This window comes from Orcinus orca, chromosome 17 (assembly GCF_937001465.1).
Source record: "Orcinus orca chromosome 17, mOrcOrc1.1, whole genome shotgun sequence".
In the NCBI taxonomy this organism is placed as follows: Eukaryota; Metazoa; Chordata; class Mammalia; order Artiodactyla; family Delphinidae; genus Orcinus; species Orcinus orca.
The window spans coordinates 51,052,883-51,073,888 of NC_064575.1; the positions used below are offsets into that span (position 1 = coordinate 51,052,883).

At 37.1% G+C, this 21,006-nt stretch overlaps 1 protein-coding gene across 8 annotated transcripts in view; it reads left to right on the forward strand.

Moving 5' to 3' along the window:
- VPS13B (vacuolar protein sorting 13 homolog B) overlaps positions 1-21,006 on the forward strand; it is an 802,268-nt gene that overhangs the window by 689,750 nt on the left and 91,512 nt on the right. For all 8 annotated transcript variants that reach the window (XM_049700204.1, XM_033438214.2, XM_049700207.1 and 5 more), the window contains 3 exons: positions 6,527-6,723; positions 16,320-16,501; positions 17,597-17,946. In XM_049700204.1, the coding sequence (XP_049556161.1) occupies positions 6,527-6,723; positions 16,320-16,501; positions 17,597-17,946 (729 nt within the window). The remainder of the gene's footprint in view (positions 1-6,526; positions 6,724-16,319; positions 16,502-17,596; positions 17,947-21,006) is intronic.

The window sequence follows — 21,006 nt, forward strand, 5'->3', positions numbered from 1 at the left end:
GAGCTAATGAAAAGTTTGTTAAAAGTGGGTGTGATTGCAAAGTAATTTGAAAGGAGAGCTCAGTATATAAAACAAAACCTTTTTAGAATAAAAGGCTGTAAAAAAGATTATTTTTTCAGCATCTATCTTCATTCATAAATTTTAAAACTATTTATTGAGCATATACCATGTACCTGACTCTGTGCTATGAGTTTATTGGAGAAATAGCTGGAGTTCGTTAAGAATGCTTGTCAGAGAACACACGGAATGCAGCCAGGCCTCAGGAAGGAGCAGTAGGCTACTTTTAGAACCACAGCCATTGTCCCTACCCTCCTAAATGAGGTCTTAATTCCAACACATGCCTCGCTTCCCTCTTTCCTAGTCACTACCCAAACTGTAAGATTTAGCCCCTCTTGCCTAGATACTGATTAGTATCCCTTTTTCCTTCCCTTACCAAAACTCCTTTCTCCTCTACCTCCCAAACCCTTCCACTGAGCCCTCTGGAACACCTGTTCTGTGACTAGTGAACTTCCCTAAACCTCAGCCTCTTCTTCAAGAATTTCCTCTACCTCTTCACCTTAAATGAAATCCTGCTGTCCCCTGGGACTCTGTACACCACTGTAACCCGCCCTGAGGTGGAAGCAGTTTATTCTCCCACATCGTTTTTACCTCAGGGTCAGGAGATAAGGTGCTCTGCTGCTCACCTATGCCACTTGCCTGTACTCGTCTCCCCTCCTGTAAAGGCTTCCTGCTTTTTTGAGACTCCTTCCATCCAATTATATCACCCTCACCCCTCTTCGTTGTTGCCATCTGCTATGTATTTGGTCGTCTGCCCTCATTCTCAGAAGTCTTCAGCCGGTGGCTTCCAGCCTTTTCCTTCACTGCCATCAACATGCATGTGAGAGAGCCCCAGCCAAGACCCCAGCTCCTCACTCTAGTGACCTCCTGCGCCACTCCGTCTAAGTGCCCACTGCCGCACGCAAGCCCTGGAGCCTGTCAGCATCCCAAGCTGCTCCACCTCCTAAATCGCTCATTCCAGCATCCTGCTCTTACTCACAGTCTGTCCATCTCTCCAGCCCGCTCATTCGGCAAGCCCCAGTACACTCATTCATTAAACCGTAGAGAAATCCATAGTTCTCTGCTTTCTCCCTATCCATCAGCTTACTCTGTTTTCACATCCCCTTTCAACCATTTTACCTTCTTAATTCGTCATTTAAAACACCTTCAACACAGTTAACTCCCTCTCCAACTCTCTAGAATAGCCAACTCCATACTCAAGATTTCCACTTGGATGGCTCACTGATGCCTCCAACTCAGCTTGTCTAAAAATGAACTTACAATCTCCCCTCTTCCACCTGACACCACAACCCTACTCCCCAATGGGACAAATCAATCTTACCCATCCCAGTAAATGACATCAGCACCCATACAGTTGCTTGGGCCAGACACCTGGGGGTCATCCTTAACACCTCCCTCTCCTATATCTAATCAGTCAACAGATTTTTATTCCTCAAGGATCTCCCACATACCACTCCATCGCCACCAACCATACCATAAGCCATCTACATTTCTAGCACAGATCACTGCCCTAGCCTCCTAATTGTCTGTTCACATCCATGCTTGCCCCGTTCTCTTTTAATACATTCTCTACACAGTATCCAGAAACTTCTAAAAACATAAATTTGACTTTAAGCATTGCTTCTTTGCTTAAAACCCTTCAAAGATATCTCATTGACATTAAGATAAAGTCCGAAATCCTTATCAGGGACTAAAATAATTTAGTTTTTATTATCTACATTTCACAAATGAGGGAACTGAGGCCCAGAGTCATTAAATAAGGTGCTCAAGGTCATAGAGCAGTGATTAAGGGTCAGGGCCAGGATTTTATCCTAAGTGAATGTAATACCAACAAGAGATTTTTTTTTTATGTTGGAGAAATTTTAAAAATTAAGATTATATCTATATGATTTATAAACCTGTGGCTCAATATATATTTCAGTGGACAGTTGACTAAAATTACCTTTAAAATACTAATTGTACTGAGTGTTGTTATCAGCTTTTCTTTTGAGGTTTTGAGGACAAAAATGTTCTTAACATGGGGGAAAGGATTAATATGTGACTTTTGCAAATGTACTTATAGACATACAATCTTAAACTTTTTAAACAGAAGTTTCATTTATTAATACCCCTTTATTAACCAAGGGAAATAGGGCATATAAAGGAAAATCCTGACAAACACGTAACACATATTTTATGATGTATTTCTATAGTAGTTCTCTATTGTTTTCTAAATTTTGAAAGTAGCCTGGAATGTTCCAGTTGAAGTATGTAACCTCAGAACCAGCCTCACACAAAGTTGTGAACTAAATAAAATTTTTCTTTGGCTTTCTTCCAAATCTCTCTTTTTGAACTTTCACAGTTTCTCTTTGCCTAAGCTCCAGTGTTGGTACAGTTTACTTTCATTGCCCTTAAACTACCTAATGGCTTCCCACAATGGTTCCCAGCTTGCATTGCCTTTTATTATGGATTTATTCCAACTGTCTCCTGTACATCAAAACTTGCTAGTACTTTTTTCTTAAGACCTCACTCTGCTTTCCAGTGTGACGGCCAATTTTCATAAGCTATTATACGTGAATTTTCTTTTAACTAATTATTTATTTTTGCCTGCGTTGGGTCTTCGTTGCTGTGCATGGGTTCTCTCTAGTTGCAGGAAGCAGGGGCTACTCTTCGTTGTGGTGCGCGGGCTTTTCATTGCGGTGGCTTCTCTTGTTGTGGAACACAGGCTCTAGGCGTGTGGGCTTCAGTAGTTGTGGCGCACGGGCTCAGTAGTTGTGGTGCACGGGCTTAGTTGTTCCGCGGCATGTGGGATCTTCCCAGACCAGGGCTCGAACCCTTGTCCCCTGCATTGGCAGGCGAATTCTTAACCACTGAGCCACTAGGGAAGTCCCTATTGTACATTAATTTTAATGGAAAACTTCTGGAGACAATACCAGAAACAAGTCTTTTATTCACCCTATTTGCTGTGTAACCTCTCTACCAAGAAGATGATTTTTGAACTTTACATTCTGTTAATTTGTTACTAATTAAAAAAAAAGATAGGTATGTTAAATATGCTTTTCTAAACTCATTTGCCCTCTCCCATGAGATTCTTAGGTGTCTCACCCCACTTCCCACATCTTATCCATTTCTACTTATGACTTTCTTAAGCTAAAGGACTGACTTACTGGCAGTCTAGAAAGGAGTTAGGCAAGGAGATGTTCCTTTATCTCTCAAGTAATAGGCAACATACAGGGAAATATTTTAATAGATATGCAGCAGAAAACCATATTGAACTCTGATTACAAGGTTCCTGAACATCCAGGCTCAAGGTTTATTATTTTCTTCCCACAGGTCCAACCCATTGTTAAGACATCTAACAAGCAGGACTCGTATTCACAACCTACCTGATTCTTTTAACAATACTCAAGCTTCAGAAGTGTTCTTTGAGCATGAGAAGGATAAATAATTAGTAACTAACATTTCTTAAGCTTTTATTATGCGGTATTAAATGGAAGGCTTTGTCTCTTTTAATCCTCACAACAATTCATGAGATAGTTCTGTTATTATCCCCTTTTTAGGGATATGAGTACTGATGTTAGCAAAATTAATTTACCCAAGAACTCATAGCTAATGGAACTAGAAATTGAATCCCATTAGGTATAACTCCAAAGTTTATGCTTTAATCTTCTACACTTCTTTGTGGAGAATTTTTAATGTGCCATAGATGGACTGAATCACCCAGGATATGTGTATTTGTTCATTCATGAATTATTCATTCATTCATTCAGCAACTTTTTTTGAACATTCACTGTATACAGTTTGCCAGGTTCTGTGAAAATCCAAAGCTTAGCCAAATGGAAATCATTCCCTCAAGGAATGTGTCTACCAGCGAAAATGTCATGTATAGAAATAACTGTAACATGAGGTGTATAGTGATAAGAGCTATGAAACAGATTCCCATTTTTAAAAACTATTGGAGTTCAGAAAAGGGAAAGCATTTCTCCATCTGGGAGGTGAAAAGGCTCAAAGAAAGGTGGTATTTCATTTGGACCTTGATAGATGGGAAAGATTTAAACATTAGACAGTGAGAAACCAGGGATTCTACGGGTATTTGAGGCTGAGAGACAGTATAGGAACAAAGACCCAGAGAGGGGAAAGTTAGAAAAATGTATGTCATGGAAAGCAAGAAGAGGGAGAATTTCAAGAAATGGTGGCTAAAAGGAGAATTTATGGATATGTCACTTGTCCTTATCACTAACCAAAACATATGCTCTGTTTCATCACACTGTTAGCCTCTTATGCATATCCATTTTGTGCCCCTTTCGTCCATTTAGCACGTCACCATACGTGGATGCTCAAGTCCCCATTTAAGGAAAAGAAACTGTTATAGACGGAGGCAAAATTTATTCCCATTCAAAGATTTAGAATCACTTATTTAGGAAAGGAAGATTAAGGAGAAATCTGTTCATTCAGGAAGCTTTTATTAATATCCTGTTATGTTCCAAAAACTGATGCTAATATTTTTAAAAATAATATGCCATTTTTGCCTTAAGGATCACAGAGTCAACTAAAGGAGACAAACATGTAAATAAGGAATGGCGAAATGTAATGATTTCTATGATAGAGGAGTAAGTTAGATATGGAAGTGACACAAGAGAGGCAGTGACCAGTTCTGAGAATGGTCATAATTAGGAAATGCTTCCAAAAGAGGAGACACATCTGAGCCCAGTCCTTTTTTTTTTTTTAAGACAAATGGGATCAACCCACATGTTCTATTTTGAAGCTTAATTTTTTTTAAGTTAATAATATATCTTGAGTGTCTTTTGTGTTAGTGTATATAGGTATTCCTTATTCATTTTAACGGTTGTACAGATTCCATTCTGTAGATCTGCATGTTATATTTAATTCCATATTTGTATCTTTCCAATTTCTTACTAATACAGTACTAAAGTAAACACACATACGTACACACACACACACACACACACACACACACACTTGTATTGGAATATCTGTAAAACAAATTCTTAGATGTATCCTTCCAAGCATTTAATAGATATTGCCAAATTATTCTTCAAAAATAATGGGTAGAAATGCTTTTCCCACACCTCTACAGAAATTGGAAATGTCAGTCTTTTCAAACTTCCAGATTAATAAATAAAAATACTACATTATTGCTTTAATTTGAACTTATGTAAGTATTAGTGAAGTTGAGTATCGTTGCATGTTTACTGGCTGGTTATATCTTTTCTTCTGTAAATTAATTGCTGTCAGAATCTGGGATTTTACCTTATGCAAGCTAATGTTTTATGGATGCTCACAGAATATATTAGACTTTTGGGTCAGAAACAAAGAATATTATTGCTCGTGGCACAGCAAACAGTGTGTGCATCATGCTTGCATTGGTTTCTCTTGCCCCCAAGTCCCACAAGGGCGATGCAGAAGAGCCCCCAGGGGGATGCTCTGCATGCAGTAGATAAATGGCACAGCATGGAACATGGAGCTTGTCAAATCAACCTCTTTTAGAGCAAGTCTGCTCTTTGTCCTGGAAAGAAACTTTACCTCATCACTCAAAGATACTTTCTGCAAACAGAACCTGGGAAATGGTCCCTGTTAACAGCTTTCAGGGCCTTGCATCCTTTACATACCTGGCAAGAACATGCAGGGACGTTCAGGGCCTCTTCCAACAACTGCCTTTGCTTGTTTTTCTATATGCTTACTTAATCATTTTCTCATTGATTTGTAAGAGCTCTCTGCTCTCACAACAAGTATTTGTAGATCTGTCATTAACTATTAACCTGTTTTATCCTAACCTTGCTTTTTATTAATTCTGATGTTATCAGTTGTGAGGTTTGTTTGTTTGTTGTTTCTTTTACCGTCCGCGGGTTTCATGCCATACACAGAAAAGGCTACCCTATTATGATAAAAATATTAACTGATTTTTTCTCTTATGTTTTCAGTTTTTAGCCTTTAATATTTTGATCCTTTTGGAATTTACTTACATATAGGAATGATGTAGGGACCCACTTTGGTTTTACCAAATGGCTAACCAGTTCTTGCAACCTCCTTTCCCATCCTTCCCATACTTGTTTGAAATGGTACCTTCATCACATACTAAAATTTATCTGTACTTACATATTATTATTTTTTCTTCTTCTAATCTATTTGTATGTTACTACTCCAATCTTATCTTTTAATTTTAATTAGTGTAGCTTTATAATAGACTTAGCATCTGGTAGAATTTGTTCTCCACTCTTTCTCCTTTATTTAAAAACTTTCTTGACTGTTTCCACATATTATTCTTGAATGAGTCTTTTGAAATAAAGTAGGTAAACAGGATGAATATAACTATGAAAAGAAATCCTAAACTACTGTCCTTTACAACTGTGTCCCCTTTTAAAAGTCTCATTAATGTTATAACTTTTATGAAGATTCAAGTTGCATGTCAACAAATACAGAAACATCATTTCTGTTTGCATCTTCTAAAATCTTCTTTCTTTTAATATAGATTCCTTGTAGTTTGGAATACTGGGATGAACTCCAGAAGGTTTTTGTTGCATTTCGAGAATTTAGTCTGTCTGAAAGCAAAGTTTGTGAACTGCAGTTGCCAGATATCAATCTTGTGAATGACCAGAAGAAACTGGTATCCTCGGATCTTTGGAGAATTGTTTTGAACAGCAGCCAAAATGGAGCTGATGACCAAAGGTAACTCAGTGAACAAAGTGAAAAATGAAATAGTGGCATTATACTAGGATACAATCGTCAAGTCATCTTATCTAGTGGCCCCTCACTTAGCTATATTGCAGCTCTCTAACAGCTGCATCTGTCTGAACTACAGATGAGAACGAGGAAGTGAGATAGAAGCTGATGTTTCAAAGTCTGTGTACTAAAATTCCTGTGTTTTACTGTGAGCTGTAAGAACCTGTTCCTTAAATATAAAAGGAAAAAAGAGCAAAAAACAAACTTCAAAAAAACCAAAAATCCAGTTATCCTGAGCTAAAAAATATAGAGGAAAAGAGCCATACACACTTCAATAGACTCTTAATGACACAGTCATCAATATGTGTAAATGTTAACCCTGGGGCATTAAAAGAAACGTTAAGTAAATTGAATTGTCTCCTTTTTGGAACTACTTCCTTCTTAAGGGGTTTTAAAAAAAACTTTAAAAGACAGACATTAGGAAAACTTGACTAACCAAAATAATTTATACTCAAGATTTCAGATAGCCAAAGTTTTATTCAGCTCTTGAGTCTATTTGACTATAATGTATCTCTAGAGCTATAGACTTCAGGTATTCTGAATCGTGTCCCCAGAACTTCCTGTTCCACACCTCCTACAGGATATCTGGTTAGTGACAAAACAGGGCCAGATTGTCCCTATTTCCAATGTTTGCCTGCTTAATACATCCACTAACTTAGAGTAGAGAAAAAATGGCTCCAGCAATTTATTCTTCAAGTGCTCCTTCTAGTTTACATATCCTTATTATGTCTTTCTGTTCATGCTCCCCTAAATGACAAGAAAAAGAAACTAAATCACCATCAATGGAACAGTTTTTTGGGTCATACGATATGTGTACTATGGGCCTGTGCCTATCTTGCTGCCCATCACTTTCAATGTCCTACCTTCTAATTCTCCTGACGAGTTTGCTCTAGCATTATCTTATTCTTTGTATATAATCCACCCCCCTTTTTTTCCCCCAAACGACATTTTGACACTAACAAAAAGAAAAAAACATCCACCGTTCCAACACCCTGTGATTGAACTGTTTTCTCTTTTTTGTTACCTTTATTTTTGCCCATCATTGTATGCCTTTACAGGGTTATAATCATAGCACACCATTTTGTATTCTAATTCCTGTTTTATATTATAGATAGTTGTGAATGCTTTCTCTTTTTGTAATTAATAGTAATATATGTTCATTGAAGAACATCTGGGAAATACAGAAAATAATACCACCCATCATCATATCACACCAAGATAACCTCTGTTCACATTAGTCTGTAGCATCGCAGTCTTTTTCGTTGATTACTTTGTATGCTTAATAATAATATGTTTTTTGCTTTATGATTTCTATTTCTAGGTCATTTGGGCTCTTTAAAAATAATTGCCTTCCCAGTATATTACCTAGTAATGTACGACTGGTGAAAATATATTAAAGGAGTGGGGTCTTGATTTTACCTATATGAAATGCAGCAGTGAAAAGAACACCCATCCTGGGAGGAGTTAGCAGATGGATAGAAAGATTGCCTATTCTAAGCATAGGTTACCTAGTCAGAAACCAGGAAATCTCAGAAAACAGAGCTATGGGTAATGAATTTTTTTTAAATCTGAGTTTCATTATTAGTATCAAGTTAGAAATCATTTCTTGATTCTAATTATCAAAGAATGCATTTTCATCATTGAAAGAAGCATTTTGGACAAGGTTAATTCCTCTGAATCTGAAACATTCATGAAAATCACTTTGTGGTAAGCTTAGCACTGCAGAAATGTGGAACCTTTAGGGAATGGAAATTTATGCAGACAGTCAAATTTAGGCAGTTTTTCACCAAGCCTTCGACATTGTAATCACAGATCTTTTGTCCTCACCTTGGATTTTTCAACTTGCCTAATATTTCACAATTGATCTTGCTTTAAATTGTTTGACATTAAGCATTTTTCAGGTAGAAATTGATATTAGTGAAATTAAATTTAAAGAGCTGGTTTAAAAATCAACATAATAAAACACTATTAAGACATTTTTCAAAGAGAACAGTAAATAAATTTCATCCAGTTTCTTGAAGGAAAACATCAGTGCTTTGATGATATGTCAACATTTCACATGGTTAGATCCAGTATATTCTGTCATGAGAAATCTAAAACTGGATAAAAACCTGACACTTTTATGATTAGAGATTATCGTATCTTAAATAATATTTATGGTTTGAGAAGGATATGCATCAGACTGTTGTACATTACTGGAAGAAAGTTCGTAAAAATAAGTCCCATGAAGTTTAATCTAAAAAATAAAGCATCTTGTCCACAGTTGTCAAAAGTGCAACAGTGTAGGATATTTAGCGGTAATGGCATCGCTGTGTGTATGTAAATAGAAGCACTGTTTATTAGGGATTTTCAAGTTAGCAGACCTGGGTTTAAGTCCTGGCTCCATCACCAACTAGCTGTTTGGCCCTGAGAAACTGATTTCTACACTGAGGCCTTAAGGAATGGGTAGGAGCTAACCAGTCTGAGGGGTGGCAGGTAGCCTTCGGTACAAAGGACTGGAGACAAGATTCACTCTCTTAAACCTTGGTCTGTTTATCACATACAGGCATATTATCTTTAATTCAATCCCCGTGTATCTGTAATAATTATTTTCCACTATCTTTAATTAATGGTTTGCTTGATCATATGAAAATGAATGATGGGTAACTGTTGTTTTTTTCAAGATAGCATTGGAAGGAGAGTAACTTAAGCTTAGTTTCCACAATAGTATTGAACTTTAGTAGAGTTTTCTTTCTATTTGTGGTGCACTGGAGTGAAGCAAGAGATACAGCCTTTAAGCCCTGATCAGGGTATCCATTTCAGCTATTTATTTTTAATCTCAGCATGTATGTATTTGCCCACCCCCACTGCCCACTGCTGAAGCCTAAATAAACCCCTTTTCCCAGTAGGTCCTGACAAGAAACAGACAGCACACTCAGACTGGTTAACTGAGGAGAGTTTACTGTAAAGACTATTTACAAAAGTGTTGGCAAGGTGAAGGGATAGGACAGTACCCTGAGGCTAGAAACCATGGGGAACCATCCCACTCTTAGTCCTGAAAGAGCCAGGTAATAGAGCCATTACCAAAACTAACCCAGAATGGGTGGTTGTAGCTGTTTTTGGTGGAGGGACCAACAATGTGCAGAGACGTGGCTAAGAAGGAGCCAGGAGAATATGAGTCCTTCCGCCACTCTCTTCACACCTTCTGATCTCCCTTGGGCACCTTCCACTGGCCGAACCAAAAGACAAGCCAAGGACAAAGCAGCTTGTTGATACAGTCAGGGGCAGAGAAGAGGATGGGGAGGGGTAGAAAGTGGATTTAGAGAGCAAACAAGATAGCCAGCAAGCACACGCTGTATTTGGAATTTACAGTTTCTTACCTAGTGATGGGACCTAGACAGAAAGATGAGAAATGGCTGGTGGGCCCAACTCTCAGGCTTTGGGCCACTCTACTAGGTTCCCTGAGTTTGGTATCAACCAGATGTCTTCTGATGGACCAGAACAACTTTCTACTTTGTTTCCACCTCTTACCCTCACCCCAAATGGCTAACTCCAGAAGTACGTGACTATCTAAAGTCACAAGTTACAGGCAATTATTGTGTTACACAGTAATAACTGTGAAGATCTTGATATATACGTCCAGTTAACTTTATGACAAATTGTTTGATGATAATGCTAAGCTGTTTACCTGTGCCGAGTCTTTGGTGGTTTTGTCCATATTGCATGGTCACTTTCTCACAATGTTAAAACGTGAGAATAGATTGCTTACAAGGACTTTTTATCCCCACTCACAAAACGTTGGTTCATAGAAGGAAGGCATCCTGGAAAAAGCAGTGTGTGGCTCTTTCTTCATGTGATGAAAATAGAAACTCTGTTGAGTTTTTTAGAGCGCAAAATTAAAAAAAATAAGATTTTCTCCTTCTCCCTAAAGATCCTGTAAGCCGCTGTCCACTCATATTTAGTGATCTTTGAGACAGTGGCCACAGCTTTTTGTGTATGTGAGGAAGAGATGCTTTTTATTTACCAAACCTTCATTCTTGTGTGTATAGCCAGTGCAGGAATCAGAGGAAGAGCGTTGTGATGGTAAAGTCCCTGGATCATTTCCTTTCTCCTCACTGGTTGAACTTTCTCCTACTAGACGGTCACTGTGGCCTCTAGATATTGTTTGCCTCCATTTGGCTACTTGGATATGTACTTTTAGATGTACCTAAATTTGCTGGGTACCTTTTTTTTTTAACCTTTTGACTTTCATAAACCATTCAGACAACAATCTTGACGTTTGGAACTGCTTTGCCACCTTGTTACAAGGTATTGACAGTAGTTCCCTGTGCTATACAGTAGGTCCTTGTTGCTTATCTATTTTAATTTTTTTAATTATTTATTTATTTTTGGCTGTGTTGGGTTGCTACACATGGGCTTTCTCTAGTTGTGGCAAGTGGGGGCTATTCTTCGTTGCGGTGAATGGGCTTCTCATCGCGGTGGCTTCTCTTGTTGCAGAGCATGGTCTCTAGGCACACAGACTTCAGTAGTTGCAGCACGCGGGCTCAGTAGTTGTGGCTCGCAGGCTCTAGAGCACAGGCTCAGTAGTTGCGGCGCACAGGCTTAGTTGCTCCGGCATGTGGGATCTTCCCGGACTAGGGCTCGAACCCATGTCCCCTAAATTGGCAGGTGGATTCTTAACCACTGCGCCACCAGGGAAGCCCCGCTTATCTATTTTATATGTAGTAGTTGGTATCTACTAATCCCAAACTCTTAATTTATCCCTTCCCCAACCCATCCCCCACTATCCCTCTTGGTAACCGTAAGTTTGTTTTCTATTTCTGTGAGTCTATTTCTGTTTTGTAAATGAGTTCATTTATATCATTTTTTTTTTAGATTCCACATATAAGTGATATATGATTTGTCCTTGTCTGGCTGACTTACTTCACTTAATATGATAATCTCTAGCTACATCCATGTTGCTGCAAATGGCATTATTTCACTCATTTTTATGGCTGAGTAATATCCCATTGTGTATATATACTACATCTTCTTTATCCATTCATCTGTTGATGGAATTTTTTAAATAAAATAGAAACTATCAATGTGAAAAGGACAAATACTGTATAATTCCACTTATATGAGATACCAAGACTAGTCAAATTTATAAAGACAAAAGTAGAATGGTGATTGCCAGGAGATGAGGGAGAGGAAAATGTTTAATGGGTATGGACTTTCAGTCTGGGAAGATGAAAAAATTCTGAAGATGGACGATGATGTTAGTTGCACAACAATGTGAATGTACTTAATGCCACTGAACTGTACACTTTTAACTGGTTAAAACAGTGAATTTTAAGTTATGTGTATTTTACCACAATTTAAAAAATATTTTCAGTAACCTCCCCCCCGCCATTTTATAGCTGTACTAGGTTACAACAGAGGTGTATTTCTTATTTGCAGTTAGAGTTAAAACATTCCCCAAAAAAGACAGATCTAAGGTGTAGAGAGAACATGGTGCATCGTCCCTTGTCTTCTCTCCTCCATGCGGTGCTCTCCCAGGATGGACAGGACAGTGTTTTTGCAGTAGGCAGCGGAGAGTTTAGGTGAACCAATGTTGAGAAACAGTGCCACACTGGGATGAATGACAGTGTGATATTGTCAGATCCCTCTTGGGAGCTAAAGGTAATCACCAGCAACTAACATTAAACTAAGTAACCAGTACGGTACCCTGTTTGCCAACCAGGAAAAGAGGGATGAGATTTTTTTTTCTCTTATGGAGTGATAGACATTATGCTAAGCAGTTTCTATGTAGTACCTCCTTTAATACTCAAAAAGTAAGTCCAATTACTATACTTACTTTACAGATGAGAAAACAGATTTAGCTAGATGAAATAATTTGCCCATGATGACAGTGTAAGTGGAAGCAGTGCAAGCATTTTCATCTCGGTTTTCTTACCTCAATCATTCTCTGCTTAATCTCTATGCTATATTATAAAACTCTTATTACCACAGAGGGATACAGAGAAAAGCCCAAGGCTTTATCAATCAAGTCAGATCATTGTTGGATACCTGCAGAGCTATAGGGGTGACATCCAGGGGTGAATCTTTAAGGATTATGCCTGGGTCCCTGCAGTGCCTATGGATCAATCAAGAACTAAACTTACTAAAACACTCCTTGTTTAAAGGAATTGATACCCTTCTGTGGGTCACCCAGGACAGTTAATAAGTCCCTTTGGCTAAAATGAAGGTATGGATATGTAAAACTCCTGCCATACTTTCTACTCTTTAGAATATTTCCTCTATTCTAAAAATTTGAATTTCCATTAGGAACTTATTGATATTTGAACTAACTACTGAATCTTGAGTTCTATGTATTACTATTTGAAAGGTTTTGCTCCTTGGAGCCATCTTTACTTTTCCATTTCTGATTATTACACATCGCATGAATTATGTTTTTCCTTTTGATATCTGGATCAGATCGAAGTCCATTGTACTTAATTAAGGAAATGATATAAATGTAGTTGCTATAAGTGTCCCTAGCAGGGTCATTGTTCTCATCTTTATGACTGTTTAGCTCTATCATAGTTAGATATTTTTAATCCTTATGTAAAAGGTAAACATGCATATGCTACTTTTATAGTGTATAGTGATGATCGAATTAAGTTGAATATCAAAAACTATAAATTTACTGATTCAAAATATAAAGCATTTCATGTGCATATACCATATTAATTTTGTGTTTAACACATTTTAATTTTGATATAACTCCAATTTTTAAATAAAACTCTAACTTTTTAAATATAGATAAATCTAGTAACATTTTACTCAGGATTTCAAGATGGAAAGAGTGCTGACCACTTGAATATATACGTTAGGAGTTACTGTATAGACCTAAAAATATCTTTTAACCATTGATTTGTACATTTAATTTAGGAAAAGTGAAAAATCAGTCAATTTGTTATAAATAAAGATTTTGACACGCACTTATTTGTGACATCTTAGCAACCTTTTTCAACATGTTACAGAATTTGCTACTCTCAAGAGAGAGAAAAGTAAATCTTGGAAAATCTCAAGAGTGTCAAAAATTGCAGTTGACAGAGAAATTCTTCAGATAAACACCTCAAATTTTGTACTTACTGTTTTAAAACTGATCTCAAAGTACTCTCACCTGGATTTTTAATATTTTGACTAACGCTATACCCTATTTTTAACAACTTCTTAAAGTATTATAAGGGAGAGATTTCATATGTGTAAAACACACGTACAGGGCTTCCCTGGTGGCTCAGTGGTTGAGAGTCCACCTGCCAATGCAGGGGACGCGGGTTCGTGCCCCGGTTCGGGAAGATCCCACATGCCGCGGAGCTGCTGGGCCCGTGAGCCATGGCCGCTGAGCCTGTGCATCCGGAGCCTGTGCTCCGCAATGGGAGAGGCCACAACAGTGAGAGGCCCGTGTACCGCAAAAAAAAAAAAAAAAAAGTATCTCCTTTCTAAAACACACGTACAACTAATACAGTTTGGTCTTTCTGAATAAATATAAGTTTTAATTTTACCTTGCCAATGAGATCTTTTTTTAACTTTAATTTTTTTAATTGAAGTATAGTTGATTTACCATGTTGTGTTAGTTTCTGGTGTATAGCAAAGTGAGTCAGTTATAAAATGTGTGTGTGTATATATATATATATATATATATATATATATATATATATATATATATATATACACACACACACACATACACATACATACACACATGTTTTCATATTCTTTTCCGGTATAGGTTATTACAAGATATTGAATATAGCTCCCTGTGCTATACAGTAGGACCTTGTCGTTTATTTTAAATGAGATCTTTATTTGTAACTCCACAGATAAATTCCTAGAAAGCTATTTGGATTAGTATACCCATTTATAGAAGTTTTAAAAATACACCTAGCTGCATTTTCATGCATAACATTTCATCAGAAACATAGTGCCCCAGAGCTGTATTTTCTTTGCATGCAGTGGAGTTTTTCTAACATTGCGGTAAATACCACCACATCACTATAAACACCTTGAAGTTAAATATTCAGTAAACCTAGCTTTCATTTTCACCAGCCTTTTCACAACCTCTTTCAAAACTCAGCTGAAGATTCACACTCTGCAAATCCCACATGATTCACCCTGTGCCATTCTGACTTCCTCTTGTATTTCCACTCTGGCAGCACTTCCAACTTGCCTATTCCTTGTTGGTTGTTCTGTTTTATAATGTTTGTAAACATCTACATATTTTATATCGCCAGTTAGACTGGGAATTCTTTGAAAACCAAGGATTTATTTCTTTAGTTTTTCTTGTCATAGTTCTCCCTAGGATACTATAAACCATTGTTTCTTCTCTAGGCTCCTCATGGATTTGGGAGCCAGGCTACCATAGCTGTAGAGCAAATTTCAGATTTGGAAAGAAGAGGGTGGAAGACGGTAAGGGGGAATAGGGCAGCATCTATTTAGTGATCCACATTTAGCAGAATGCACCTTGGCCCCTCCCAATCCCCAGGTCTCATGCTTCTACTAGCATTGAGGGGAGGCAGCTAGGCTGCATGTTTCCCATGCACACCAGCAGCCGCTATGTACAAATTTCTTCCCTCCTACAGATGCCTTCACTGTTTATTTTAATTGACTTTTACTGGTATAAAATGGTGTTGGGAGGATGGACAAGTAAAGAGAGGACACATGTGGTGTAATTGTCCATGGAGCCTTGGTTCTTCTGGACATGGTCATAACTTTTATGGCACCTAATACAGTATGCAGTAGGTATTCAATACAGAGTATTGGCTAACTCATCTGGGAATATGGATGTGGATGACCTAGAGAAGTAAAACAAAAGAAAGATTTATGGTGACACTGAAAATATTGGGTTTTTTGAACAGCAGAGTCATACTCTGAATTGTGTTGGTCTTAACTTACGGACAACTTGTTCTCTTATTAGTTTAAGTGAAATGTGGATGGAAGAGAATTGGGTTGGAGGTCAACATGGCCTGGGGTTTCAGGAATCCTTCAAAATTTTTCTGCTAATAACTCATAATCAGCAAGAACTTAATTTTTTTAATTAATTTATTTAATTTATTTATTTTTGGCTGCATTGGGTCTTCATTGCTGTGCATGGGCTTTCTCTAGCTGTGGCAAGTGGGGGCTACTCTTTGTTGTGGTGCACGGGCTTCTCATTGCGGTGGCTTCTCTTGTTGCGGAGCACAGGCTGTAGGCACATGGGCTTCAGTAATTGTGGCTCGTGGGCTCTAGAGTGCAGGCTCAGTAGTTGTGTCACACAGGCTTACTTCCTCTGTCACATGTGGGATCTTCCTGGACCAGGGGTCGAACACGTGTCGCCTGCATTGGCAGGCAGATTCTTAACAACTGCACAACCAGGGAAGCCTCAGAACTTAATTTTTTAAAACGACTTGTTTATGTGAGCAAATATGGAAGATTTGATGAGAACATTGACTATAGGATTATGGGAACTAGCTTTAAAAACCCCTTTAGAAAGACATTTCATTTATATGATGTTGGGAAATTTAGGTTATTGAACTTATTTTATTAATTATCTCCCACAGCTCTGCAAGTGAATCTGGTTCTCAAAGCACTTGTGACCAACTTGTAACTCCAACAGCCCTGGCTGCCTGTACCAGAGTTGACTCCTGTTTTACGCCATGGTTTGTCCCATCTCTTGGCGTTTCCTTCCAGTTTGCTCACCTGGAGTTCCATTTTTGTCATCACCTTGATCAACTAGGCACAGGTACTCTATTTTAGCATCAGAATAACATTCATTTAATACTTATTGTTTTATCCCTGCACAAAACTCCTTCCCTACTGACCACCACTCACAAGGTGGAGGAAACTTTTAGAAGCAGCATTCATCTCCTCTAACAGTAAGCACCAGCAAAGTTATTCTGAAGTTGATTTCGTATGATAGGTGTCCGCCTTACATTTGAACCATCTTATGGACCTGTTATATAGGGTACCAGTTATATTGAATTGCCATGATTTTGCACACTTCCTAATGAGAATTTTCAAGGAAGTTACAAAAATTGCAGGTTTTACTGTTACTCCAATTATGATCTTTTTGAAAGAAATACATCTGTTTTTTTCCTATCTTATGAGCCATTACATGAATGGCATATAGTTTCCAAAAGTACTTGATATTACCTTATCTCGAAAGTACAAAAACCTTCTACAAAAAATGGGCAAATTCTCCAATAATTTAAAAGACTAGCATTTTTACAAGTTTATAAGGTAGAAGAATAAGTTTTTCCACACACCAAAAGTGGCCTTTTATAAGTTTGCTCATGTTCATGAATAATTATTCCTAAAAGTCTGTACCAAACCTTTTCTACTTAATACATTTTGATTCTGGTATTAGGTTTTCAACCTACATGTAATGGAAAAATGAAAAAAATCAGATTAAAACTAAACACAGCTGCTGTTAAGCATCTTGCCTTTTCAGCAAAAATGGAGTTTAACCTGTATTTTCTAACTCTGTTTGGGTCATGTTTTTGGTTTTGAGATTTGGTGGTGGATACAGAGCACTTCTATGAAATGCTTCTTAAATATTTACCTCCTCTTCATTTTATTTGTTGTCTTTTGTGATCAGATTTTTGTCTGTGCATGTAACCTTTGTAAAGAGACCTGCTGATTGAACAAAACAGTTTTGTTTGCAAATATCAAATGGTAATTCAAATGTTATATTATCTTCAAGAGAATATTTGAATTTATTAACCAGCAAATATTGCATTCCGTAACCAAGAAATGAATAATTTAAATGTCATCTCTTTATTTCCATAAAGTGTTGGCTCATCTCAACTGCTGTTTTTCTTGTTTGTTTTCTCAACAGCTCCACCGCAATACCTACAGCCATTTATTTCTGATAAAAATGTGCCATCTGAACTAGAATACATGATTATTTCCTTCAAAGAACCACACATGTATCTTCGACAATGGAACAATAGTTCTGTCTGTCAGGAGATGCAGTTCTCAGCTCAAGCAGACTGTAAACTTCTAGAGTGCAGAAATGTTACAATGCAAAGCATGGTGAAACCCTTCAGCATCTTTGGACAGATTGCAGTTTCCAGCAATGCAGTAGAAAAGCTGATTGATTGCTCTATCAACGTTGACTCAATATTTGTAAACTTTGGGCAACATGTAGTTCATTCTCTAAACACTGCAATACAAGCTTGGCAACAGGTATGTATATTCTAGAACAGTTTACAGTTTGTCTGTGTGTGATCTTTTACTAGGCACTTTATGTTATCACTTCTAATAATAAATTAAGCACAAACAAAAATGTGAGAGAATGAAGAATTTGATGGGCACCATAATATTTGGGGCCTCCTCTGTTTTGGCAAAGTGATGCATGTTATTTTTAAAACCTTTGGAGAACATGGGTTCTCTACACATGCATCAGAGATGATGCCCACATTTTTGTGACTAATGTACCACATCTGTGTGGAAAGTAACACATTCCCAGAAATTTTTTCCAAGTATTATGGCTTTAGTTTGCCAAAGCTCAACTTGGTATGTATCACATTGTCGAAGCAGCCATTGCAGAAATGAAGAACCTGTGTGAGCCTTCCTGATATACGCAGTTCATCTTTTCAAAGAGAAAAGGCAGTGAGAGGAAATTATGTGAACATAGTATAATTTAATTTTAGTCTTTCTCCCATTATCATTCTGCCATTTTGATTCACTAAAAAAGCACTCGAAAATAGATTTTGTAACCAGCTAAAGACTCTTGATAATAATTTTTTACTTTTACCTTTTGTCAGAAATTATCCATATCGAAAAAGAGTTAGAATATACGTCTGTTTTGAATGACATATTTAAAATGGGGAACCTGCCCACGTCCACTAGCATGAAACTAATTTCACAGAATATTTGGATAATATTGATAATATGCTCAGTGATTTAATAACAAATCACCTCTGCTTCCCTTACTGATTTTCAGTATAATATTGCATTTCAATAAAGCTTGTGTTATTTAAGCTGAGACATTTCCCCACATTTTGTATGTTACAGGTATTTGTGCAGACTAACTCCCCAAGAGAAATGGTCCTTCACTCCACCCTGACCTCATGTGGGGATGGGGCAGTGGTGGGGGGGAGGGGCTTGAGTTCTAGAATTTTTATGGGAATGAACTCTTTTCTTTATATGCATGAAGACCTATACAAGACTAAGGAATTAATTACCTAACATGGCACTACAATAGCAAAGGGAAAGAAGATAACACATCTGTTTCATATTTTAAAATTCTTTTTTAAGGGCATTCCATGGTTTTCTTGCTGCAGAGGACATGCGTAAAATAAGAGCTAGTGTGATCTAAATCTTTGCAGCTGGTTTGAATAGCGATGTGAAAAAAACCTCCGTGGCTCCAATTTCTGTTTTTTGTCATATTTTGAACAATGCATTTAATAAAAAACAAACCTAGAAAATATAAAAGAGTCATTGATAGAGCATTTAATCCCAGGATATTTTTGTCTTGGTATCAGGACCATTGTAAGAGGACTCATGTGTAGCAACTACTGCAAAATGGCCCTCAGAAATATCAGTTTCCTCCCAGGGTAAAAATATTCTCTTAGACACAGCTATACATATAAATAAAATACGGTGCATAAATATTTAAATGTTTTAAACCACATCAGAGTGTGAATGACTGACTGGCTAACACAGTGCCTTGAAGGAATATTCTGAGTTTTTTTAAAAATGGAATTGTATATTTGATTAAGTAGAGCCATATGTCACGTAGCATATCGCTGACAGGTACATTCTGTGAATAGTTGGTTCTGATTTATACAGGGATTTGGCAATGTTAACATGAGCCACAAGAGGATATACTTCTGTAATTGTTGCTATAATTTTCTTGTTTCCTCCCATGTCAAGTGTACTTGCCACCAAGTTTTAATGTGGTAGGCATCTCTAACCCTGTGTATTCTAAAGTAAATACAAAAATGCACTACTTTGAAATTACAGGACATTTGACATTGAAATGGGCTTATAGAGGGGTTATTAAGTTCATTGTTTCTAAGATGTTCTGAATGTGGTTTATCCCCTTTAGAGGGGAAACTTAGTTACCCAAGCTTGGATTTTATTATGTATATAATGCTCATATACAGTATAATTATTGCCAATGAAAAACGTGAACTTAACAAGCTGGATAAGCAATTTGAGTTTTCCACATACTTTTTATCGGGTTCGTATCCGAGACAAGTCATTTGTATCCAGTGTGGATGGACCAGACAGTTGAAGCATGAAACAATTTGGCCTTTCACCTTTAGGTCACAGTTCAAGATTAACAGAAGCCTTCATCAGTGTCTGATTTCTCTGGCTGTAGTTTTTTTTTTCTCTTTTGTAAATGATTAATGTTTTGTGAAACCAGATTAAGGACCCAAAATGCCACTTGCAGTTTGCTTTATATTTCCATGTCACATTCCCACATTTGGACCAAATAGGATTTAAAGGAGATTTTTATTTAAAAATCAAGGTTGTGCTCATGTGTCTTATCTTACACCATAATGATATCTCTCTTTAATTGCCTGTATAACAGTCCAGCAGAAATCTTAAATGTAAATAAGCCATCTCTTAATTACGAAAGCATTCTGAGGTTGCGCTTTTATATGATGTCATACACAATATGTACAAATTTTTTTATAATATACTAGAATTTAAACATTCCAAGAGACGCTTAAACTTATTACAGTTATAATGAACTCCACAGATGAAGGAGCAGTAGAGAAACAGTTCCCTGAGGACTTTGAGTATTCTTTAGAAAAATGTAAACAAGCCCCTTGTGTTCTTTCATTTACATTTTTTCCTAAAACCCTCATCATTTATTAAAGGTCAGTTTTTAGAGATGAGGAAAGTAATATGATTTTTTTCTACTCAAGCCCCATCTGGTAACTTAACCTCTGTGTAACCAGCAGATTGATCCCAATTCATTATGAAAATTGAATTTCAGTCTCAGGATGTCTATCTAAGTGGGAGTTGGAATCATATCCCTTTCTTCGTGTTTGTACTGTTGGACCTAACGGAGAGAAAAATGTTTACAAGGAGAGCAGTTTATGTTGATTATATAACACTAAATGGAAAAATCTCATCAAAACTAATTGTACACTGTGACTCCAGTTTAATTAAAGGTTTACAAACCTTTAAATATATAAGATATATAAGATAGGATTAGATCGGATAGACTAGAATAGGAACAGGCAGGACACTCAGAAGTGAAAAATTGCTGGAAAAAAAAATTCTCCA